Below are 25,547 nucleotides of genomic sequence, written 5' to 3'. Positions count from 1 at the left end.
CATATTCTGAACGTCATAGATCATTAATTCCTTACCTTGAAAACTCTTGTTGAGATCAAATGGGTAGGTGTTTCCAAGGACCAAGCTGCTGGGGTCAATCACAATCTCTTTGTATATTCCTGCTGCTTTCAGAATTTCTCTCTTCCCACCTCCTTCATGAAGGCGAAGAGTAAATTCATTTTCATTTCTGTCCAGTGTGATGTGATGCCACTCACCATTATCAATGTTGTAGGATGGAAGGCTTACAAAATAATCTCCATCACCCAGATTATATGAGACTGCTAAGAATCCCCGAACAACCTTATGGATAATTAACAGAGCAGTAGGACAGAAAAGAGAAGTCATCACCTGAAGTTTATATTGAGCTGTAACTATCACAGTACTTGAACTAAAACACAAACGTAGTCATCAACCTTAAATATGTATTTCTTTAAATGCAAGGAACATTTACACAGCATATACTGAGATGACTGCATAATAATGTAAAGTTACTTTAGGTATTTCTGAACTAGACAACCTAAATACTAGCAGCTGTGTATCCACAATAGTACATAATTAATTCAGAGCAATTTTTGCCTGCCTCTCAGGCAAATTGATAGGGTTCAACAAAAGGTTGGGAATCTGGTGCATCACTTCTACAGTGACAACTTAGCTCAAAAGGCAACTCATTCAGTGGTATGTATAAGTGGAACAGGATGTAACTTTCAGAGGCCGACCCCATTAGATCTGCTTACAGGCAGCTTCCTTGGCAGAGTCTGATCTACGCAGAATCAGCCACTCCTGGCCATGGCTGAACAGGACACCAGAGCAGACAGAGCTTTTCTGTATAGCTAATTTCACTTCACTTAAGCAGGCATTAAATTCCTTTGAAATGCAGTGGGATTCCAAAGTGGATTGCAGGGTCAATGTCTTAACCAAAGGCTCAGATCTTAGGCATCCATAAAAAGAACTCCAAAGGTTTTTGTGCTTAGCATAAGGATTTGAGTTCTATCTCCAACTCTTAGACTAGATTCTCTGGGCTAAGTATAGGCTGGCATCGATTTAACTGTATGCTATTACTGTCCGGGACGACCTGCTCACCTGCAGGGTTATATGTTCATCCTTATTCCGGGACAACATGCTTGTGATGACACTGTCAGGCTGCCGTGTCCTTATCATGGCTTCAAACAGTGTCCTGCGGGCAGGCACACTGATAGGAAGCTGATAACGAATGTGACTTCCTGGTCCAAATGTGTACTCTCTGGCAACTAAAAAGATAGGGATAAAGAACTTTAAACCATTCTGCAGAGAGGAGGAAATGTTACAATTCCCATTGTTTTCATAATAAGAGTTGAAAGTAAAAGAAATTATTATAGTGCAGAGCATGAGATCTGTGAGATAACTTGGCCATGTCCTTTCATCTGATTCCACAACTTCTCCTTTGCTCTCCTACTTCATCTTCCCCCATAATTATTGCTGACTTAATTCTCCTAATGCTCCTCTTTACAATGGTCAGGATGACAGCAGGAAAGCAGAAGCTCTTACCAAAACAAAAGAAAACACTGCAGATAAAATGCTACAACCAATTTTCACAACCTATTCTACAATTGTCTTTTTGCTGCAGAGACTTTGGCTCCATGAGGGCTAAAGCCATTAAAGAAGGGTTCTGTACTTAAAGCACAGATCCATGAGCCCAGCAGAATCTATTTCAGACATCAACAGAACCATAAATTCCAATTCCAGTTGTGCAGTTCTAATTCTCAGCAATCACTACTTGCAAACATTTAAGTCTGTATTTTGTTTGTATTGTAAAATGAACCTATTGATAATGTAACAGAAAAGCAGACCTCACCTTTATCACATCGATAGCCATAGTAACCAGGCAGGCAATGACAAGCAAAGGAACCCCAGTCTCCAAGACACCTCCCATGAATACCACAGGAAGAAGAGCCCATGGCCTCACAGCTCCCATCAGTAAGTGTGCAGCCCGGAAAGCTGTTCAGGGACTCTGCGGGAGACTGAAGGTCATATACCTTCAAAAGAAAATGTTATTTACACCTCATCCTTAAATAGAATTAGCTATATCATGTTAGTCTGTTCTTCAGTTGTAGCGTTTAAGACACTGCTTGCTTTTTGACACTGAAATTTTAACTTATTTCAATTGAAGTCCAATTTTTAAATATTAAACACCAAGACTGTAGTTTCCTTTGAATAAATTCAACTGAGTATGATAGCAAAAAAACCCCAAACCTTAGTATTTCCTAACAAACACCACACCTGGCACAAAGACACCATCAAGCCATTGCCATTCACAAATTCCCTGTGTGGGCAAAGCAGCATGAAAAACAGCTGCCCAATGTAGGATATAAACAAAGGCAGAGGTTTGTGCTAATACATCTGTTTGTAATTATGAAGCATTTTTTCAGGGTAGCTACTCTAATTATGACAGAAAAATCCAGAATTTTCTTCTACTATACACCGATGCACAAGGGCATTGAAAAGAATAATGGAAGCAATAATTTAAGTAGTAATAGAAATTTACTATGAAAGTAATAATGAAATTTCCACCTTTGCTAAAGCAAAACGTTACTCTTCTCTTACCTGGCTATCCAAGATGAAATTGCGCAAACAACCAGAAAAGTGTTTGTGTAGCAGCTGTGGGTAGGAATATGGCAACGATTCTTTTACACCGCCCAGCTGAAGAACATGGTTCCCATTCAAATACCTTTTGACATGATATGCATCACAAAAGCAAATGTGAATGTATCTTCAAAGACATTACATAAGGAGACAGTTAAACATCTATACTGCATTTCCGAGGAACATGGGCTTTCTAAAACAACAGAAAAAGCCAAATATCTCCTGGTTCTGAAATACAGCTGATCAGCGAGCAGAAACTCTGGCCCTTTAAAGTTAAGGATAATCTATGTTTTCTTCAGTGTGACAAAGTCTGTTGGGAGATTAACTGTGGGATACTTTATTACAATTCAAATGTCTGTGTTCAGGCCAGGAAAAGCTGTAACAATGCTATACACCAAGTGCACTTTTGTGCACACGCTCCTCTTATACTGCAGGAACAAAGAATATTTTGCATTGATAGAGGCCAGAAAGCTGAAAGTTTGCTCAATGCAGTCTTAAAGGTACCATGCTCTGCAGTTTCTTCCCATCGCTCCTCTGAGCCAAGGAAACATACCTGGCCCTTCGTGGAACAGACCCAACAACTTCGCAGTTTGTACGATCGTCAGCAGACAGCCACCTGCCCACCCCTTCCATCTCTGAAACAACAGCTGTGCTGCAGTGGTCCAAAGTGAACCGAACATCCTATGCCAAAACACAGGATCACTGAATTAAGAATTACTGTAAGAATCAGGAAGCAAAATGATAGCAATTTTTCATCTCTTTTTTTTTCTTTTTAAGGCCATAAAGCATAAAGTGTTGTTTTTTTGTTTTTCGTTTGGTTTTGCTTTTTTTTTGTTTTGTTTTGTTTTTGTTTTCTACCATGCAATAAAAACAGTCAAGCCAAAACAGAATCATCTAACAAAAAAGATTTAACTTTTACCTCTGAGTAGTTCAACCATTTCTATTAAATCTACAAGGACGATTAGAATAATGCATAGAATTATCCAGCCTCTTTTCTCTACTCTCACCTATCTGCATAGGTAAATGCCAATATTCTGAAGGGGAAAATCAAACAACTGACCTGGCCACTGGTTCTCACTTCCAGTTGATGCCATGTTTTGTCTGAGACATTCAGGTGACTTGGAAACTGCAGCATCACAGAACCTGAGCCATGGCTCATCTTCAGCACAGGAATGCCACTGGAGAGTTCTTACACAGCACAGAAAAAAATAAATGACATCCAGCTACAAGTAACCTTCTATTTTGGATATTTTGGCACAGCTGGTGGATGTGGATTAATGGCTCAGTATAGAAGTTTCAGTATAGAAATAACTATATTCTCTGACTACTGCTATGTAGAAATATTCATTTAATACAGTTTTTCTCTACTTGAGATTGTGTCACTTCTTTGTCGAGAGCCAAACACTAGAGCTAATTCCTGATAAGCAATTTGTAGTTTTATAATGCAGATTTTACTCTCTCCTAACTTCTCCCCAGATTTACAAGTAATTGTAAAATAGAGCAGAAGATATTAATGATTAATGATATTCAACATTACCTTTCAAATAATTAAAAAAGCACCAACTATGCCACACATCCTGTATATTAATTAATTCACAAAAAAGCAGCAGCTTGCTACTGCTTTTAGATATGTATCAACTTCAGGCAGTGAGTTCTACTTGTGTATGAATTTTCCTGTGATAAGAATGGCATGCAATAGGTCTGCATTGAACGCCTATGTTCAAAGTATCAAAATTCCTTATGGCACTACAACTTTGCTAGGAGAATTATTTTTAATATACAACTCTGTCTGTTTTATTCTCCCCTTGGTTTCCTCTGCAACAGACCAATAGTTACAGGCTATAAAAAGGCAATACACCCAAAAAGCAAGACCTGTTAGAGAACATTTCAAAATATGCTTCAAAATGTTTTTCAACATTTTCAGCTCAGAAAATAAACTACCTCATAAGATGGAAAGACTGAACACTTCTCACAGCCCACGCATTCCCAAAAGGCAATTTTTTGCACACACAGTTGCTGCATTACCTATGGCAATGAAGTTTTCTGTATTCCCAGGTTCTGGATTTGATAAAGGACCACTGTATAATAGAAGTCCATCTGGAACTGCGGTAATAAACTCTAGAGAAAGGGAGCTTTCAAAACAAGGCCTGATGGGACGAAACCATGCATAACCATTTCCATGGAAACTGTGCTTAGTCTGCTGGCAGTCTGGTCCATGAAATGAAGCAGGACAAAGACATCTGAAATGGCACAAACAAAAGATATGTCAAAATTCCCCAGTGTTCAACTGTTTCTTTGGTTCTACGTACAGTAAACATAGGGCTGAAGTCATTGAAGTCACACTCTGAAGTAATGGTGTTTGCCACCTCAGGTATACAGAGGTGCTCAGCAATTATTAAAATGCCTTAAGAATGAAGAATATATTTTTATATACATATATATATATTTATAATATATAATATAAATATAAAATATAAAATCTATAATATATATAATATTATATATATTATATTATAATATAATATATAATAATATAATAATATATCATAATATATTATATTATATTATATATATAATATTATATATATTTATATATATATAAAATATATTTATAAAATATAATAAAAAATAAAATATATAATATATATATATATAAAAAATATATTTGGCCACCATAAAATCTGCATCCGAAAAATATCTCTGAGACCACAATGTTGGAAACATCAAACTATTTCGCTTTGTAAGCAAAATGAAACATCAAATATCAGTTGGTCAATTTACTGCAGGGAGAACTCAGCTCAAATAAAACGTGTCATTTCACCAAAGGAATACTGCTGCATGCAAGTTGATGTGACCGTAAAGAAATTTTCCCAAGTAGTGTTTTCTGAAGCCCTTACTGCTTGCTGTTTTCACTACATCCCATTCCCCTCTGCCCCATTGCTACTTAATTCCTATTGAATGAAATGCTCTTAAAAGTTACGTGTTGATAATGCCACCATTTTTTCCCAGGGTTTTTGTACTTGCAGTATTTCCATCGATATCAAGACTAGAGCAACCATTACTGGGCCACTTGTAAAGATACTGCTGTCATTAACTTTACACTCTAGCACACTCGCAGGTTTTCTGTTTCTCCTTCAGCTAGGATTGCACTCACTGTTTTACAAGAGCTGTATCTTGTTAGCTACACTTGGCACTTTTAGAACAAAAGGAAAAAAGTAAGAAAAGGGGTGCAGTAGAAGTTTCCTCACCTGTAACCGTTCAAAGTGTCAATACACATCCCACCATTGAGACAAGGGCTGTGGGCATAGGAGGAACAAGGCTGATGGACTCGGTTCCTGGCAGCACAGGTGCAGACAGCGCTGATGGTGGTCGTCACAGAGACCAACGACACGCTCCCTGCATCCACCACCGTTGGGATGTTGCTCACAGAGAGGTGGTTTGTACAACCACTGCCCTCGCTACAGTTTGCGCTCCTACATTCATCCACATCAATCTGTGAGATGCTCACTTGTAACGCTGACTGGAACTAAGGGAAAACAGAGTTTGACGTATTACCAGACTTTTCCTTATTCATGGTTTTATTCACTCCTTCCTTTATGAAAAAAATAAAAATTAAGCTATCATAAAATTAACAGAACGCTGTAGTTTCCTGAGTATTAGTAACACCCCTGTCCATAAAGGCAAGCAAAGCGATTTAACAAATGCCACGATTACACAGAAAACTTTATAGTAGGAGAATTTCCTGAAAGCTTAAATCACTGACATGATGGATATTGCATGTGTTAAATCGGTGCTGCACACTACCAGTGTTACTGCTCAGGATCAGGGCTCTGATAGCAGTGATACTCGTGATACTCGCCTTCCCAGCTGTGTGGTCTACCTCACACTTCCTGCACTCTGACAGCAACCGTAACTCCTGCTCAGATATTACATCTTAACTTCTCTTAAGTTCTGCATCCATAAGGATGCAGACTGGAAAATGGCAGCACTGAGCTGCATTTAGTAGGAATGTTTACAGACAGTGACGAGTCTGCAGGAATTAGGATTCAGCCCACTGATTTACACCCTAAGCTTCCGTTTCATCTCAAACTGTCTCGAACAAAATGCAATCAACTCAGCACCCGGTCATTATCTTTTATTCCATGTTAATCTTTGCTATTTCCTTATTTTTATCACTAATTAATATTTGCTTTGGAAGGCCCAAATAAAGAGGTCTTGTCATACAGTAAAGGTGTTTCCACAAACAGACATTAAAAAATGTGCCCAAAGCTTCCTAATTTGATTTGCATTTGAAGGAGAATTCAAACACACCAAGTGACGTGCATTTAGTGGCTAAACCTGAAAACAACAGGCCTCTCTATGGCATAGTTACAAGCAATGGAGATATACAAAGGTAATGCTAACAACATGAGATGAGATTCTTCTCTGTACACTCAATACGTATTTTTTCAAAGGATAAAATGAATGTAAAATATTTTATAAACAGCTGTGAAAAGACAAAAACAAATACATAAATACTGAAGCTTATGTTTTGTTTTGCTTTGCAGTCATCTGAATTCACAGCCCTAAGAAAACTGACCTTTATAATCATTTGTCAGATATCCTACAATACCATAACGTGTATTGAAATCACATCCCCAAAGGCAAAAAATGTACATTACATTGACATGACACATCCTGTCAGAGCACTCTGGTGCCTGTTGCTCACATCAATCACCATTAGCAGGGAGTCAATAATGCACTCTTAGACAGCTATGTAGTACCGTTGCAGCAAAGCAGTGTATATAAACAATCTCAGCTCCTCTACAGGATTAGAATGGATTATTTTTACTGCTAAATAAAAACAGTTGTTGTAAAGCTACATCCCAAGAAAGTAAAGCAAATATATTAATTATTTAGCAATTCAATGAATAATCCCAGCACTAATTACTTATTTTCTTTATTTATAGTTAAACGTTACAGAAATCTGCAGAAATCCTTCAGATATTATTGGTTTTCTGTGGATTGTTGGCAATTAGTCACTGGAGCTATTAATTTAATACTGAAAGGTTATATATAATTAATACTAACTTAACTTTTTCACTACAGTATGTGAAGCAGTCCCTTGTTACCGCTTTGATGAATTCAGCAGTCATATCTGAATATCAATATCTGAAATCTGTGCAATATTCCATACTATTGTTGCAATAATTCTACACGTAAGCAGAAGAAACAGACGTTACACTTTATGAATAGCACCCATATTTCCAACTTGCTCTCCAAGTAGGTTCCTACAGTACACACTACGTAACATCATACAGGATGCAGGCAGGTGGCAAGACAGATACTGTTTGGTCAAGAATGATACAGACCCTACTGTAATGACATACATGGAAAGCAGTGTTCCTCCTTGAAACTTCCACAAGATGTACCATGTATTAAAGTCAACTAGAATGGGACAAGATAGATTACATCTGGGTAACTCTGTTAGTGGGCATGCAGAAAGTGGTAAGATAGCAGGAGAGTTAGGTATCATCCAGCAGGGAAAAAAAACATATTTTACAATTATTTCCCTCTTTAAAAAACAAAATGAGAGGAGGAATCCCATCATATTTAAGAGTTATTCCTTGATAAGTTAAATAAAACAATTAGTTGTCTCCATCTATCTTATCTAATTTAACTGTTCTTCTAACCTGCATCTTCCTTCCAGCACGATTGTTTCTATTGACTGCCATCTCTTTCTACAGCAGAACTTCAATCTGGGTGACATCAAGCCTCTACTATAAGGTCTAACCACAAGCAGATTTGGTATTTCCATCAGCATCTAGAACATTCAAAAAGCTGTCACTTTCAAGACATCCTCTGTATTATAGTACTACTTTATCTTCTAAGAATTATTATGATTGATATCAGAATATGAAATCATGTCTGATAGATTATACAATGAAACTGACTGGGAACACAGGGAACTGTACCACACAGGGCCATCAGCGTGCGACAAAAAGCTGTTGTGCCTATTGCAACCGACTTCACTCATTGTACGCAAGGGATTACGGGGAAGGAAGACAACTTGTTAGCATTTGCTTGACAAATGTTTTGTCTCAAGTGAGGCAAAAAACAGGATCTGCAGATCCTGCATATTCTTCCAGTAGAAAGTCTGGAAAACATACCTTGAATGTGTCATTCACCCAACACTGAGTCCACGGGACAACCCTAGAACGTACCTCATTTTTAAATGCTGCCATCTCAGCATGCAGTTTCTCAGGTCTGTAATAAGCTGAGCCATCGTGAACTGCAAATCTCACGTCTGCCTGTTTCCCATCAGTGTTCATCAAACCGAAGACAACGATATCACTAAACTTAACTGATAGCATTTTTGCCAGTAATTCCTTGAACATGTTGTATCTGTTTTTGCCATGTTCACCACTCTGTATAAAATCTTCTGCAGTGATATCTGAGTTTAGAATTCAAAAATAGATAAACATGAAATAGAGGTTAATCTTTCAACTTATTTAGAAGCATACAGAAAAGTACATCTGCCCTACAATTGTTTCTAAATCAAAATCATAAAATAAGTCACTAAATACAGACGCAGCTGATCTAAACTCTCAGCAGGCACTAAAACAAACCTGAGAGACGCACAGTGGCTGAGTTTTGTATGGCTTCATTTTCCAGCTCTTTGACATGAATCTGTACTGCAGATATAACATCAGGACAAAGTCCATCTGAAACTCTGATTTTTAAGTTGTATATTCCTTGAGGAGCATTATCCACCATCATCAGCGAACCAGTTCTCTGATTTAATCTGAAAGACCTAGACATAAACCTTCAATCAGGAAAACTTAATAAACCAATACTGAAAGCTTACATTACTCATTAATTTAATTCATAAAGCCTTAGATGTTGTTACGAAGGTTACAGATCAAAACTTAGGAAATCCACAAACAACATCAATGAACAACAGGAAGAGCTCAGCAAAGACCAAACAATTTGCAGGGCTTCCACAAAGATGTTTCTTTCACTTCCAAAGCCCTAGACCTTCCCTGTCCTGAATCAAAGCAAGCAGTCTATAGGATCGCTGTAACTGTGGAGTACAACGTAGCCGTCATGTACAGGTCTACATGAAAACAGAAACTGACAGAAACACACAAAGTCCTTCAAGATTCTCATTCACCCATTCAGAATAGGAAAAAGCCAGTAATGAAATCTCTGACATAGTTTTCATGCGCCACCTCAAAGGGAAAGTAAAGAGTAACTATGGAAATATTCCATGAATGTTACTGTGACGCATTAACCTAAAATGGAAACAGTCCCAATGGCTACTGATAAATAGACTAACTCCAATAAGCTGAAGAGTTATGGTTTTCCAGTACAATTGTGAATTGTCATCAACAGAAATCATGGAATTTGCTTCCAATTTTAATGAAATGATTATATTATGTCCCTTGGAATTTGTGATTTGTATTCCATTAATTCTGATGGTTAGTGGCAGGCAGTAAAAACAGCCAATTTTTAAATTGGATCTTACAGAATGTGTGCATTTTTAAAAAGTAAGGATTAAAAACAAACATGGTGTGAGCCAGCATTCTCTATAGTAAATAAATAAATAAATAAATCTTTTCATGCATTAAGTTCTTGGTGACTAGTTACCAGAGCTTTGTTTTTGTTTTGTTCTTGTTAAGTACATTCAAAAGTACATCTCTTAATAAACTCAATAATCCCAGTTTTGTGTACATCCTGAACATAAGGAAAAACATGGTGAGTGAAATAATTACAAAAGCATAATATTACTGATTGTGACACAAATACAATCCTCACTTGAACAGTTTTCCTTCAGAGAGAAATGTTTTATTGTCCCACTCATCCTGATCTGGTGCAAACACTTCCCCAAGCACTGCTGTTGACCATTTTCCTGTTGAGATAAATTATAATAAATCTGCATTTAATTTTTGCTTTTGGGCGCATTTTATATTCCACAGCTTCATTACTGGGATAATTATTTTCAGATTCCCGCATAATTTGGTGATGGCTATGATCCAAGATTCTTAAAACAGTGCAAAGCCTGCCACTGATTTCTGCCACTTCTGGAGAGGTGAGTACACCATGGATGTCACAGAAAGGCATGAAGGCCAAGCACAACCCAATACAGTGCAAGATACATGAATGTAACTCCATATGAAATTCTGAGAAGTTAAAAAATTAAAATTAAAAAAAAAAAATCATCACAATATCAGGGGTGAAAACCACAAACCATCGTTACTGCTCTGCTGTTTCTGACAGCACACAACTGGTACCCAGACAGCGAGAGCATCTTGTAGGGTACAACGGGGAAATGGACAAGAAGCCACTAAGCTGTTTCAAACCATGGCCATTTCAGGCTCCTGTGGTTTGTCACAGAAGTGGAAGATCCATTAAAAATAGAAAAACTCTTCTAAAATAGCAAAATTAGCAGCCCAATACAGAACTACTGTAGGTAACACTTACCTTTGTTACTGTAAACATAGATATCCTTACGGCCAGATTCATGGCAGTTGTCATTTTCATCACCAATTGTTATTGTTAAGGTGTTTGTGGAGCTCATAACTGGAATCCCACTATCTGTTATAACTATTGGCAGATGGAACACCTTCTGCTTTTCTCTGTCAAAGGACCTTAAAGCAGTTACAGTTGCAGTGTCATCTCTGTTGTCAGTAAGAGAAAAATCCAAAGAATTCTGATAATCTGGCGGCAATGAAAATGTAAATGGTGGCCCATTTTCCTCGCTATCGGGATCGTATGCATGAAGTAGTTTTGATGAATGGTTCATATGCACTATTTCAGGGCTCAACATGTTTTCCCAAACTACTGGCATGTATGGTGCCTCAAACCTTGGTCCGTTGTCATTAACATCAAGCAAGCTAATTAAAACTGTAACACTTCCAGTTTCAGCAGGTGTCCCTTGATCTGAAGCTTGCACAATTAGACTGTATTTCTGAATGACTTCACGATCTAGTTTATTCGCCACAATCACATGACCATGCTGGTCAATGACAAATTGCCTCATGGGATCTGAATCTGACTTTATAGAATATATAATGTTCCCATTCAAACCCGAATCCTTGTCTGTCGCTCTCACTGTGGTTACTGTAGTACCTACAGGCACATTTTCAAAAATAGGGCTTGTCTGAATGAGCTGAGAATGGAAAACTGGACTGTGGTCATTAGAGTCTTCAACTTCAATCAGGCACATAGCAGTACTAGAAAAATCAAGATCTTCCACTTTAATAGTAAGATTAAACTGTCTTTCATGTGCTTTCTCAAAATCCAATTTTTTTTTCAGTCGGATAGTGGCACATTGCCATTCTTTGTCATTCTCAATATAAAACTTCTGATCTGGGTCTCCCCTGATGATGCTGAATGTTAAGTGAGCGTTTTCCCCACCATCTGCATCTGTAGCAGACACTCGCAGAATTTCTGAGTCGATGGCACTGTTTTCGGGAATTGCCGCCTGCCACATCTCTTTTGTGAAATTAGGTACGTGATCATTGACATCTGCAATCCAGATGGTGGCAGTGCCAGTTCCTGTTAGCCCTCCCCCATCTCTTGCTTCAATGGTAAGAAAGTAAATCGCAGTCCTTTCTCTGTCCAAAACTCCCCCCGCCACACGGATAGTACCGGTATTGGGATTGATGTTAAACATGTCACTACCAAACTCATTTCTTACATTCTCTGTTATGGTGTAAGTCAAAACAGCATTCAGACCTACATTTGGATCATCGCGATCAACTGCGCTCATCTCCATGACTAATGTATCTGCAGGAGAATTTTCAAAGACACTCCCATTGCAATCATCAGGCATGCATGTGAACATGGGTGCACTGTCATTTATATCCCACACATTAATAATTACATCAGCAAATCCTGTAAGTCCTTCTCCACCTTCATCAGTAGCCAATACAACAAATCTCCACAGTGCTCTTTCTTCCCGATCCAGCATCTTGTGTGCATAAATGCTTCCTGTGTTCTCATCTATTGTGAAAATATCAGCAGCACCGTGCCCGTGCAATGAGTAACTCAAATCTCCTTCATCCACATTATCAGGATCATTTGCCATAACCTGAAGAAGTATTGAAAACAGGCACGATAATTATAAAATGACTACGTTACATCCTGCATGCTTATACCATCTAACAGAGCCCAAGCAAAAGTATGACATACAATTAATATGTGCATGTTAGATAGCAATTGAGAGGTGGGACAATCAAGAGTAGATAAACGTCTTTCACACTACAATAACAGTGTAGTGTATTACACTATTACAATCATCTTTTATTTTTTCATATTTATAGAGGTAATTTAACTATATTGTTCTGATAGCTACTTTAAAATGTTAATGATCTGGTTTTTAGGATCACAAATGATCCATTCTGCTTATCTTGCTTACTATATTTTTATAATTATTTTTCCATAGACGTCCATTTCTCTTCTTCAACTGACAAAAATATTCAGTAAAATTACAGTACATTAATATATATGTGTTGCATTATTATTCACATAATTGTACCAGAGCAACCCGTGCTCTTTCATTGAAATATTACAATCTCTGGAAGCACATGAAGTGCACTACCTGAAGCACAAAGACTGGTAACCCATCCAGTTCTTCAATTATACTTCCATAGTACTCATTGATAGAGAAAACTGGAGACTCATCATTTTTATTCATGACATTGATGATGGTAACTGCATAATCTTCCCATTTCCCATCAGAAGCCAACAAGTGGATCTCATACATTTTTGTTTCTTCATAATCCAGTGGCTGGGAAATAAAAATAGCTCCCGTTTCTGGTTGTACACCAAGCACTCCTCCTGTGTTTCCAGCAGTGATCTGATAACGTAACTTAGCATTTGTTCCTGTCAATTAACAATAGTGTCAGAAAAAAAACACAATTTCTTGAGATACATTAAAACAGGGCATGTTGAAATGAAGCACAGCTCATATTATAACTGATGATTTTTGGCAGTATAGTTCGGTGATATTTTAAGATCTGCAGCTATGCCAGACTACTTACCCAGAACTTCAGTTTCAGATATGACAATGGGTATCAAAAAACCTTAGTTTACTGGGACATAAAAATGTACTCATTTGCTAAAAATAAAAAATAAAAAAATCTCTAATAAATTTATACTGGCACAGAAATCAGTCCCCATCATCCCACATTAGTGCATTGCTTCATAAAATAGGACTCACTTGATTTATGACTCCATTATCAACTAGCATTCACATGTGATCAGTTCACACTCCAAGAAGTTTTCAAATCTAAGACATCTTCCTTCCTAACACCATTAAATATCTCTTGGTGTGCTGAAATTAACTCATTAATATTTTATAAGCAGCTATGGGGAATTCCAATGCTTTACCTTCATCTTCATCATTAGCACTGACTGCAATGACAGTTGAGCCCACATCCTGATCCTCATCCACATTCACTTCATAGACACTTTGAGTGAAGACAGGTTTGTTATCATTCACATCAGTGATAAAAACACGCACATAAGCTGTGTCTAGAGAGACAAGAAACAAGAGATTAAAATACTCAGCTGTGCCACTTCTGTCAGCTACAATTCCTTAAACTGTCTAGCTGCACATTAAATGAAGACTAATACGTAGACAATAAAGAAACAAACCCTTAGGGTTGAGGACAATATATATATATATATATATATATACCAATATTACTCAAAAGCACTTGGATATCAAATGAATCTCACATCCAATTTGCTTAAAGAGATAATACATGAATAATTGATGCCTAATACGGCAATTGTACAGTTTTAAGTCATAACTTCTTGTCCTTAAGCCACAAAAGTCAAACTAAGTCTTTATTTAGGCACAGCTGTAAATTTAGAATAAGATTCTCTGTCTCAAACTTTCCTTCCTTCATACTTCATAATTAGTTCTTGAATGAATACATTGGTTTAACAAACTTCTTCACGACCCAAACAAGGTCTGTATTCTATGGATGGGTGCATCTCTGCTAGACAGAAAATACTCTTTGAACTTTATCTATGAACCCCTATTCTTCTTTTAGTTCCAGAACAAAAAAACCTGCTTGACCATCACAGTCATCATTTTAAAAATTCCTTTCAGTTCTCTTGTAGACAAAAATTAAAAAAAAGAAAAGAAAAGAAAAAGGGAAATTAAATGTTAATCTTGCATTTCAGAGCTTCTGTTTTCAGATACTAACCCAGGCAAAATCATGCTTGTCACAGACAACTGTTTCTTACCAGAATTTGGCCTCCCACGTTTTCCAGGTCGAGCTGATTCAGAGCCATCAACTGACCCAACTTCTAAAAGATAAGATCCCTTCTTCTCTCTGTCAAACACTGAGGCAGTGTACACTGAGCCTGTCTGTGAGTCCAGGTGAAAACACGTATAGTCTCCACTATGGTCATGCAACAGAGAGTACGTTATCTAAAGGATTAAAAACAAGATGTTAATCTATACTTTTCTTTCATTGGATAGATCATAACTGAAGAAGTACTTAAAGAGAGGAAGACCAATGGCTGAGAACTTGACTCGATCCAAGAAAATAAAGTAAAAATGCAAGTTTGAGAAATCTCTAGGTTGAAGTCAATTAACCTGAAATAAACTTGTCTGAGTGGTTAATGAGTTCACTAGCACATTTGCACAGTACTTGCGCAACAGCATTCAAACTTAGCTAAATATTCCAGAAACTAACATAACAGCCATGTGTGAACTGAATTTGCTCACTGCTACGGACTGCGCTCTCATTTCTATATTTGTATGTTTTGATGCACTTCAGCTTTCATTTTTGCTCCCCAGGGAGAAATAAGTTTGCTTCCAAGGATGTGCCTATTTTAGATTTCTAAAATCAGTAGTGAGCGCTTCCCACAGTTTACTACTCACAAAAGCATTTAATAACCTTACTTTTTCATTAATTTGTCCAATCACATTTTAGGTCTGCAGAGACCTTTCAAAACCAGAGCATCCAATAGCAAGGAATTTTTCACCTGAACTACATATTGTATAAAGAAATATTTATTGCTTTCTATCTCATACCTACTAATATATTTACATTTTTCACATGGCAGGAAACACATCATTTACTAATTTTATTCCATCTCATGCTTCCATAGTAGTCATCCCTTTTCTAGGCTGAGGACTCCTACTCTATTTAGTCATTGTTTAATACTGAAACTATATGACTGTACATTTCATTACATAAAACACAGATCCCCACTTGCTTACCTCACCATTCTGACCAAGGTCAAGGTCGGTGGCAGAGACCTGAATGACAAACGTCCCAATATCAGCTCCCTCTGTTACTGAGGCTTCATAAATAGATGAGGTGAAGAATGGGACATTGTCATTGACATCTAAAGCATCAGAAAGAGCACATAAAGAAGAAAACATAAAACAGAGTAAAATATATATATATATTATTAATTAATTTAATTAATTAATTAAGATTATGTGATCAAAGCATTTACACACCTGTTACATTAATATAGATCGTAGTGAATGCTGCTAGAGGAACTGCAGCAACATTCTGTGCTCGAACTCTCAGCAGAAAGTTCTTTGTTGTTTCATAATCCAGTAGCTCAGCTACCAGGATTGAAGCAGAGCCATCATCTCTGTTTGGAGTCAAGTAGAAACGAACTGGCATGTTGGTTTCTGGTACAAGTCCCTCTTCTAGGTTGTAAGTCACACGAGGATCTCCAAGGGGAGAGGTCGCTTTGATTCTCTGCACAGTTCCAAGAATTTGAATACTCAACAAGTTTGTATGTACAGTAACATTTCTAAAGGATTCACCAACTCTTCTAGATCCTCAGCTCTCAACTGGAAACAGTAAGACAAGTCTTGCTGGTTATCAAATCCTAACCCTTCCTGACACATCTCCAGGCACAAACAGCTGCGCCCAAAGGTTACCAGCCACTACAGGTTTGCTTCTTCAGGATGTTATCCTAAAAGCACGTACTTTGGAGTTATGTTGTAAAACTGTTCTGATTATCTGCTGTGAGAAATTAAATTGAACAAGTCGAAGTATTTTAAGTCCAATAATCTCCTCAGGTAAGACAGTAGCACTCAAAACAACGGAATTCGTTTACCTATAGCATTGTTCAAATGAGAAGGAAATTAAATAACAATTATCCTCACATAAATTAAAGAAAAATGCTGGTTATTGACAGCATTTTTTAATGAAAAGGGATGGCAGATGACCAGCCATTGTAATTCACAAAACCATTATAAAGCTCCCTACAGCTAGGTAAACAAGCACATTCAGATACTCTAAAGCCTTATAAACAAACAAGTGTGTCCCAAACTTACCAAAACTGATGCATCTCGTGTAGTATTCTCTGGAATGACAACTTCATAGCTGTCTCTTTCCCACTGTGGAGGCTGGTTTTTTGCTCTAGTAACAGTTACCACAAGTTCAACTTTACTGCTCCTATTGCCTCCATCTGTAGCAATAATATCTCGAATTATAGATGACCTCTGAACAGTAAAAAGGGGTTCATTACAGAGGGTTTTGATTAGGGCTCAGGTGAGCTTTTTTAGCAAAGTAAACGAATATGCGAAGTTAAAGGCATACTTAAAATCTGTGCAAAAGAAAAACATCCACAAACAGAAAGAAGACTTCAGAATATGAAATAGGTACAAGGCTGCTAACAAAATCGATTTTCTTTACTCAGTACTGTTGGTAAATACTACTATTTATCTCAATAAACGTTAGCAAATTTCAGCACACTAAGTTTAAAGCAAACAGCGCGAGACTTAGGTTTAATTTAAAAATGATATATTGACCCTCTAAGGTGAAGGGATAGCATAGCAGTAAAGAAAAAGCAACGACCTCAGTCCCTCCTATGCCATATCGAGAAGGCCAGTTTAAAATGAAAATAAGCACCATACCTGAGATATGGGTTGGTTAACAAATATCCAGCCACTAGTGGGATTAATTTGTAAATAATCTGTTTCCCCATCTGCTATGGAATATGTGATGACAGCATTAGAGCTGTAGTCATCGTCATGGGCTGTAACACGGAGAAAGCTGGTCCCAACTCTTGTGTCCTCTCTCAGGAAATCTAATGTAAGGAAAGGATTTTTCAGACTAATATTTCGAACTGATCATCAGTTCACCAAAGTACCATGAACATCTTACTACAAAACATGAGGAAATAGAAAAAAAAAACATTAATCAAGAAACAAACAATTCAGTTACTGCTCAGTGCTGCAAATCACACGGTCTTACACATCTGTGCAGTGCCACAGACACCCAGTGCACTCAGAAAAGCACAGATAGTGAAACAGCAATCGTTCCAAGGAATTTTCCCATAGCACTCACACAGGCCTGTTAGCCAAGGTTGTATTTGTTACATTGCACATCATACAGAATGACAATTCTGCAATTAAGCTAAGTGCATTTCTGGCTACAATCACTGCCAACACTGACAAAATCCAAAAATCTTAGACATCAGGTAAGCTCACAGTCAAGGCACTGAAACGCTATCCAATGACTCTCAATTACATTCATAGCGGGTGTTCTCAAATCTGGGATCATTGTCATTTTGGTCCAGAATGATAACATTTATCTGACATATCCCAATGAGTGGTTCTGCTGCCTGGTCTGTTGCTGTCACAGTGACAGGATATTCCCTCTGCTTTTCTCGATCAAATACCTGAACAGTTGTCAGAACTCCTGAAAACAAATTAAATACCAGAGTGAGAATACTATGCATCTGAGAACACAATATTCAGATGTTTATTTAACCATCAACAAATAAATTGAGATACAACCCAATAGGTTAAATACAAGTATAACGTGAATTTTAGGTTTAAAGCTTCAGTCACAAGACTTAACAATCTCAAGAACTTCAATTGCTCATGCAGATACAAACTAAATATACACTTACATCTTTGGCTCACAAGAAAGGTAATACCAGACTACTTTAAGAGATGAAGTTTATAAAAATGATTTATTTTGAAGCACATAAGGGATATAAGACATGTCTCACACGTTCTACCCTCTGAAAGTTTCACCTGAATTTAGTTTTGCCCTTCTGAGAATTTTAGTCTCTTGGTCTTTTGTAAGACTATTCTATTGGATGTCATTGATAAGCCATTAACAACATTGCAAGATAAGGTGCACTAAAAATTGGTATTTCTTTTTAACTTGCTTACAAAGCCATACAAGTTATTTTACATAGCAACTTCCACATTTCAAGCAAAATATCAGACCTAGCTCAGCATTTGATAAGAAACTACGTTTCATGGAATTAATACAGCTTGTATCTTGCCTGCTGTAAAAAAACTCAAAAACAGTCTTTGTGATGCTCACTATTGCAGCTACTTTTCCATCAATGTTAACATCTGTCAGTATCAGTTCTGCCATTCACTTTACCTGTGTCAGGGTGAATTCTAAATGCTGGTAGGACACCATCTCTGTGCATCAAGCCATATTTCACTATACCATTGGCTCCTTCATCAGCATCAGTGGCTTCAACTTGCAGTACAGCCGTTCCTGAGGGTTGGTTTTCCAACACAGAAGCATGTTCCCTATAATAATGACACTACAAAATAAATAAAATAAAATAAATCAAGCACATATCTCGCCATTTGACTTAAAAGATATACTAGATAGAAAACAACATAACAAAAACCACTATTTAGGCACGTTTCTTAATTTACACACTTCACTTTGCTGTTTTGTGGTTATATAAATCAACAACTGACAGTTGGTTAAAATATTAGGACAGAAAGTACAGCTACCTGTACTTCCAAATGCAAACATATTTCTACATTAGCAAAAGCCTTATAAAAAAAGAGTGCATACATTTGCCCAAACCACACAGCTGCTCTGGTCAAACATGGCCTTCCATACAAAGTAAGACTGCAAAGAACAGATTAATGATGATCTACAAAATCAATACAGTCACTTCCCAAAATATGCAACATTTTCCACTAAAATACTAACCATCAGCATCAAACTAAGTTTGTATACAACAGAATGTTAATAACAGTGAATATTCAGAAAACATACTCAAGCATTTATTTTTCACAGTACTTAACCATTTAAGCTAATTCACTATCTTCTTTCGCTTCTTTCATCAATTCCAGACACAAATTGACCAGAAGCCCTAGAGTTGATCTAGAACGTTTTGTCACAAGTCCACCGGACAGATACAGCTAATCCATCCCTCCTCATGTGTCATACTGAAGCTCCAAAAGGTATTCAGTAGACCCTATCTTCTAAAATGCCAGAGGTGAGGTGGGGTTCAGGAAAAGAGTGCTGATAAGCTGCTCAGCCACAAGAGAAGAACAAAGCACATGAGGCTCGGGAAAGAGATGTGAGAGATGGAGAAGATCAGGGCATCAAGAAGAGACAAAAAGTGGATCACCTCTTTCATTAGCCATATGCTGTTTCACTTGCAGTGACAACAGTCTTAAACATCTGCTACCCAGTCTAATGCACATCACCTAGTCTCATATTTGTACCTTCTGAAAGACTGGTTTGTTGTTGTTGACATCATCAATTTTCACAATAACCTGAGCAGTACTTGTAAGAGAATGGGGCCCTCCCGAGGCGTTATCATCTGTAGCTGCGACATTAAGTACATACTCTGTCCCCTGCAGCTTTGGAAATGGGCTGGAACGAAGTCTAACTAGCCCTGTAAAGACAACAACAGGTTGTATTTTTTTATTTTTGGTACATTAACAGATTACTGTTTCTCTTCTCATTAGTAAGCAAGACAACAGCCATTCTGATTTACCTACTTAAAAACAAACCTCATGGCTGCTATTTCTATGGTTTAATTTCTATGGTATTTTTACTGCAGTCTGATATTAAAACAAAATTAAGAAGTACAACAACAGATTTGTCTGCAAGTATACCTACAGAGCGGAAGGAGACACCAGTTACAGCTCAGCTGGTTCATTTTCTTTAGTGCATCTGTTTCCACCAAAAAATACCCAAAAACATTGTGGCAGACTTCTTTACCTGCAATCATATTTTCAGGAATCTGAATCTAACATTAACATTGCAAAGTACAGTTTGAAATGAAATCAAAATCTCATGCTAAGTGAACTCTAAAAGATAAAGAGTTGAAGCAGCTCTCTCCTTCATATATATTCAATGTCTTCAGCATATGCTTTGAAAAACATGCATTCAGATTTTGTCTTCAGTTCATAACACAGGTATAATATAGAGTAGTTTCAAACAAAGCAAACAGAGCAAACAAATCTCAATTTGAAGGATTGTACCAGCTGTACTCAGATGCTGCCTGTTCATACTTTTCTTTGTTGTCTGCTTTCATTTGCTGTAGCAGTGAAGAGCTAATACATCATTACCCTTCTTAGGGTCAATAACGAAGTTTCCTTTTTGATTCCCATAGGGAATATCATAGGTCACGCCATCTCCATCAGGGTCAACAGCATTGACTGTAGCTACCAATGTATTTGGGCCTGCATCTTCAGAAACAAAGCTCCTGTAACTGTTAAACAAAATTATGATCATTTATGCAATTTAGACAGAAAAAAAAATACACACAGGACTTCTACTGAGTGTATAAAGGGTATTGCAGAGATCTCTTAGTTATTACTGTAATTACACTACTAAGAAATATGCTACTTTGTAACAAAACTAAATGATAGCACTGATGACTTATCCAATTTTCCATATCTCATGTCTTTCTGTGGTTACCACCTGTAGATTCCATTGTAAACTTCCAGCAGTGTTGACGCTTTCACACTTAGCTTCGCAAGGTTTGGGCTAAACCCAGAACTTATTCATTTTGTTCATCTAAGTTATATAATTAACAGAATCAAAGCAAATATTTACTAAATTTAAAAACACTGTCTATATAGCAGACGTATAGCATATTCTGTTTTTGAGACACGTTGTCAAAGTAGCTTCAGTGCAACCTTTGCAGCAGCAGGACAAAGATCAGATCTGGGAGAATGCGCACAATGTCAGTTTTACAAAAATCTCTCCTCAGGACCAGGCACATCATGGACACTGTAAGCTCTTAAGAGGCATTATCAGCCTAAGCTTAATGCTCTCAGTTGTAGAAAAGCCCTCTGCTTTAGCAAAATCCCAAATACTTCTTATTTTCTCTGACTGGATTGGGTGTAGGCTAGGCTAAGCGTACAACAGACCAGCCTATGGTGGATATCCCAAAGCTCAGCCACAACAGTGAGTTACAGCTGGCTCTGTCCAATAGCAGATAAAATACACGGGTATGACTGCACTCAAAAAACTCACGTCTGCTTATGGGCTCACTCCCCACATTTCATAGCAAATACAACCCTCGAGTCCTCGGCTGTTACATAAAATAAGTTACTCTGACACTTACATATAATTATGCAGAGAACAGCATAAAACTCAAAGGAAAAGGAGACAGATGCACAAAAAACCTCTCACTTGTATTTGCTGTCCCAGTAAGGGATTTCACCACAACATTTTCAGTGACAGCTTTTTATTCTCCCCCCAGTTTAATGTGTGATGAAGTAGAAGTAGTAAATTATTCTGGTTTAGCTCAATCACAACCCTAGTACGCTACCTTAGCTCCTTATCTGGAATGCAAATGACAGCAATTCTGATAATTGTGAAAATGAAATGCAGGGACAGAGGAGTTCAAGTCAGCAGAAAAGGTCTCTTAAAAAGCAGAAAGTAGAAGCTGGCAAAATGAGAGTAGGTGCTTTAAGGAGAACTGATGAAAAAAGGTTCACGGAAAAAAATCATAAATTTGCCCTGGGTTGTAAATCTATTTAAACAAAGGGCAGAAAGGACAACATCATCGTCTTGGTTTGTATCAGCCTTGCAGATTGGTCTCTCAACATGAAGCAATTTGTGGGTGATGAATTTCTCTTACAGAAAACTTCAGCTACATTCAGCTACTTCCCAAGTTGCCACAATCCATATAGTTGATAAAAGCTACCCATTGTGTATGCAGAAAAAAGCTACTTAAAATGCAGCAGAACTGGAAGCAATTGCTGCTTGCTTATTTAGAAACCGACAAGGAGATCAGCCAAATCACAGAATCATAGGGGTTGGGAGGGACCTCAAGAGACCATGGAGTCCAACCCCCTGCTACACAGGTTCTGCACAGCAGGTCACCCAGGCAGACATCCAGACGGGTCTTAAACTTTGCAAAATAGATGAACAGAAAACGATTAATTGGTAGGATATTACTGTCATTTCATTTTGAACTGATCTAAAACTACTTAGAAGAAATGCAACATCTGTCAAAAGAGACCGTCTAGATACCATCCCTATCTAAATATATGCACAAGTCTTTTTTCTTCAACTGTAAGAGGGTCTCTGCTGTCCATCTAACTCTGAAACTCAACTGAACCTAAGCCAGTTACCATCCTATAATAGTCTTCTCACTAAAACAACAACAACAACAAACAGTAACAAACAAGAGATTTAGGAATATATATTTACATCGCCTGGGAAAACTCAGGAGCTTCATCATTTACGTTTGAAATATGGATCCTAACAGTTGCTGTCCCAGTCTTTGGATCTTCCCCTTTATCCACAGCCATAATTATGAACTCATAAAGATGGTTAGGTCGTTCATAGTCCAATTCTCTTGCTGGGAATACAGTACCATGAGAAGTAATACTGAAGTCTGGACTCAAAGCGTAATACAGTATTTCAGCATTTTCTTTTGAATCACAGTCGGTGGCTGTCACTGTTAGAAGAGAAGGACACAATGTAGATCACAGTCTACGAACCAGAATGTGAAATACTTTAACAAGAGAATTAGTGCATAATATAAAACTGTAATAGCATTGCCTTGGCATGTAATGCTTGAAATAATTTATAAAAACTGTGCTATACTCTATGCTTTTACTCAACCAACCTCTCAAAGTTACAGGGGGATGGAAAAAACACACGTTAAGGACCCTGACTGAATTAAGCCACTAGATCTTGCTTTTGAGGGATGTAAAGAGTCCAGTATGACCAAGAACATATTCCTACACAGAGCCATATATACTCACATCCATCTGATATATACCGTTGACCTGAGATCACCTGGACAGATTAGACTCTGTGTGATTAAAGATAAAACGTTTACATATAGTACTTAACAGATACAAGTGAAAATAATGAGCTCATCAGATACCACTCAAAACCTAGAAAAATCTAGAAACTCTGTCACCAGAAGAGTAATTGACAGGCTACTATCACAGGCAAAATCACTGTGTAAAACAATGGGAGATTATAAAATCCTATTTACTAAGAAACAGTAATTTTTCTGTTTTTTAAAAAACAGAAAGGAAAAGTAATTTCCTTTTCACCATCAAGATTTATAAAAACTTTGTCTGTGGGTGAAAGACCAATATAAGGCACTTCTACTCTGGTTAATTGACATCAGTTTGCTTTATTGTCAGGGTCTGCTTATTTCTGTATTAACATTCTCAGTATAAGATTTTTGCACTCTACATAATATCCAGAATATCATCATTTAAAGCTTAATTTGTAGATTATGTTGGGGAGAAGAAAAATGTTTCTCCCAAGCATCCTATGCTCCCTAATGCAAGCCCACGCATCATTTTTAGATGGGCAAAGAAGGTGAGCTGCTTTGTCTATAATTACTGATGCCAAATTATTCTCTTTTCAAAAGAAAAATGTTGCAAGATCGCCACAATAAGCCTGCTGCTATCATAATGACCACAGCTGAAGTCTTGTTACACCAAAATCCCATGAAGACAACCTGTTTCCTTCGTGTCTTGTCCTCCAAAATTGTTTGAGCTGTGGCAGTAATAAATAATTATGAGCAATTCTAGAAGATGCCAAGGCACTGTGACTTGCCCCATCCCGAGGCTTTCTAAAGTGAAATCTAACTCGTGGAGGGGAGAAAAACATTGATACTGAATGTGACAAATGGTTTAGAAAGTACTAACCTTGTAGAAGTGCAGTAGTCATAGTAACTGTTTCAGGAACGCTGACTTTGCTGTAAATGGACTGATGGAATTCTGGAGCACAATCGTTCACATCAGTGATTACAATCAAAACCTCAGTGGAAAGAGAGAGCGTTAAATGGCATCCAAGTGAAACAAGGTAACAACTCCATTGCTCTAGAAATACTGGATGGAAGAATTTGCTGAGATCTCTGGAAGCTGTAGCACATAGGAAAACTCTTTTTTTTCATATTGCTCTTTTCCTGCTGAGAACTGCTTAGATATTAAATTCTACATTTGGAATAATCAAGTCCTAGCCCCCACAGCAACATTTCCATTCATATTTTCATCTCCACTGATTATTTCCTACCATTAACTCAAATGGAAATAGACTGTCTGCTTCCAAAGCATCCTTTTGCATTACCTCCTAATATTTCTATTATTTGTAACATCAAAAATTCTACAGGTGCACGTAAAACTGACTTTAGGCTAAATATATTTGTAAAATCATAATAGAATCTTCTTTCAAGTCATATTCTATCACTCTTCATCTTGTAGTATCTAAACGTGTCAATGGAAACTACTGGTCTCTGGTGTGCCACAGCCACTGTTTGTCACACTAAAATACTTTGTGTCCTCAAACTTGTTCCTAACAATTCTATCTCCTGCTCCTTTGGTGGTGTACACTTGACGTGCTGCAGCAGGAAGAAGTGTGATATTACACGGATTTCCAAACTCAGAGAATCTTGAACTCAAACAACAGTCATAACTGTATTTAGAAATATATTTGCTGTCAAACAGCTTTCTGATACAGCATGAACTGTCAGCTTTTGCTATGAGTTTTCATTACCTCCTCTCTTTACTATTTCACTTAGTGTTCTCAAAACAAAATTTTATTCCCATTTTGTTTTGTCATAAATTGGAATATTTTCAAATATGCATCAATTTAGGAGTAAAACAAAGCCTCACATTTTCCTTGGCTGCACCTACCACCACACCTTTTCGGGTAAAGCCTATGATGTACAATGGAATGGCATGACTG

At 37.4% G+C, this 25,547-nt stretch overlaps 1 protein-coding gene across 1 annotated transcript in view; it reads right to left on the bottom strand.

The window, feature by feature from the left end:
* The window catches only part of LOC125699389 (neural-cadherin-like), a 47,373-nt gene that overhangs the window by 7,855 nt on the left and 13,971 nt on the right, over positions 1-25,547 (bottom strand). The window contains exons 5-29 of the mRNA XM_048958900.1: positions 24,509-24,620; positions 23,043-23,292; positions 20,945-21,087; positions 20,093-20,265; positions 18,999-19,167; positions 18,126-18,296; positions 17,510-17,682; positions 16,928-17,095; positions 16,094-16,343; positions 15,848-15,975; positions 14,863-15,049; positions 13,996-14,139; positions 13,205-13,488; positions 11,083-12,694; positions 10,417-10,510; positions 9,228-9,412; positions 8,823-9,052; positions 5,868-6,145; positions 4,645-4,859; positions 3,680-3,807; positions 3,173-3,300; positions 2,581-2,704; positions 1,832-2,012; positions 1,081-1,247; positions 36-300 (exon numbers count right to left, since the gene is read on the bottom strand). Coding sequence (XP_048814857.1) covers positions 36-300; positions 1,081-1,247; positions 1,832-2,012; positions 2,581-2,704; positions 3,173-3,300; positions 3,680-3,807; positions 4,645-4,859; positions 5,868-6,145; positions 8,823-9,052; positions 9,228-9,412; positions 10,417-10,510; positions 11,083-12,694; positions 13,205-13,488; positions 13,996-14,139; positions 14,863-15,049; positions 15,848-15,975; positions 16,094-16,343; positions 16,928-17,095; positions 17,510-17,682; positions 18,126-18,296; positions 18,999-19,167; positions 20,093-20,265; positions 20,945-21,087; positions 23,043-23,292; positions 24,509-24,620 — 5,959 coding nt within the window. The remainder of the gene's footprint in view (positions 1-35; positions 301-1,080; positions 1,248-1,831; positions 2,013-2,580; positions 2,705-3,172; positions 3,301-3,679; positions 3,808-4,644; positions 4,860-5,867; positions 6,146-8,822; positions 9,053-9,227; positions 9,413-10,416; positions 10,511-11,082; positions 12,695-13,204; positions 13,489-13,995; positions 14,140-14,862; positions 15,050-15,847; positions 15,976-16,093; positions 16,344-16,927; positions 17,096-17,509; positions 17,683-18,125; positions 18,297-18,998; positions 19,168-20,092; positions 20,266-20,944; positions 21,088-23,042; positions 23,293-24,508; positions 24,621-25,547) is intronic.

Source organism: Lagopus muta, chromosome 12 (genome assembly GCF_023343835.1).
Source record: "Lagopus muta isolate bLagMut1 chromosome 12, bLagMut1 primary, whole genome shotgun sequence".
Lineage (NCBI taxonomy): Eukaryota > Metazoa > Chordata > Aves > Galliformes > Phasianidae > Lagopus > Lagopus muta.
The sequence above is the reverse complement of the archived record's forward strand: the minus strand, read 5'-3'. Positions and strand labels throughout refer to the sequence as shown.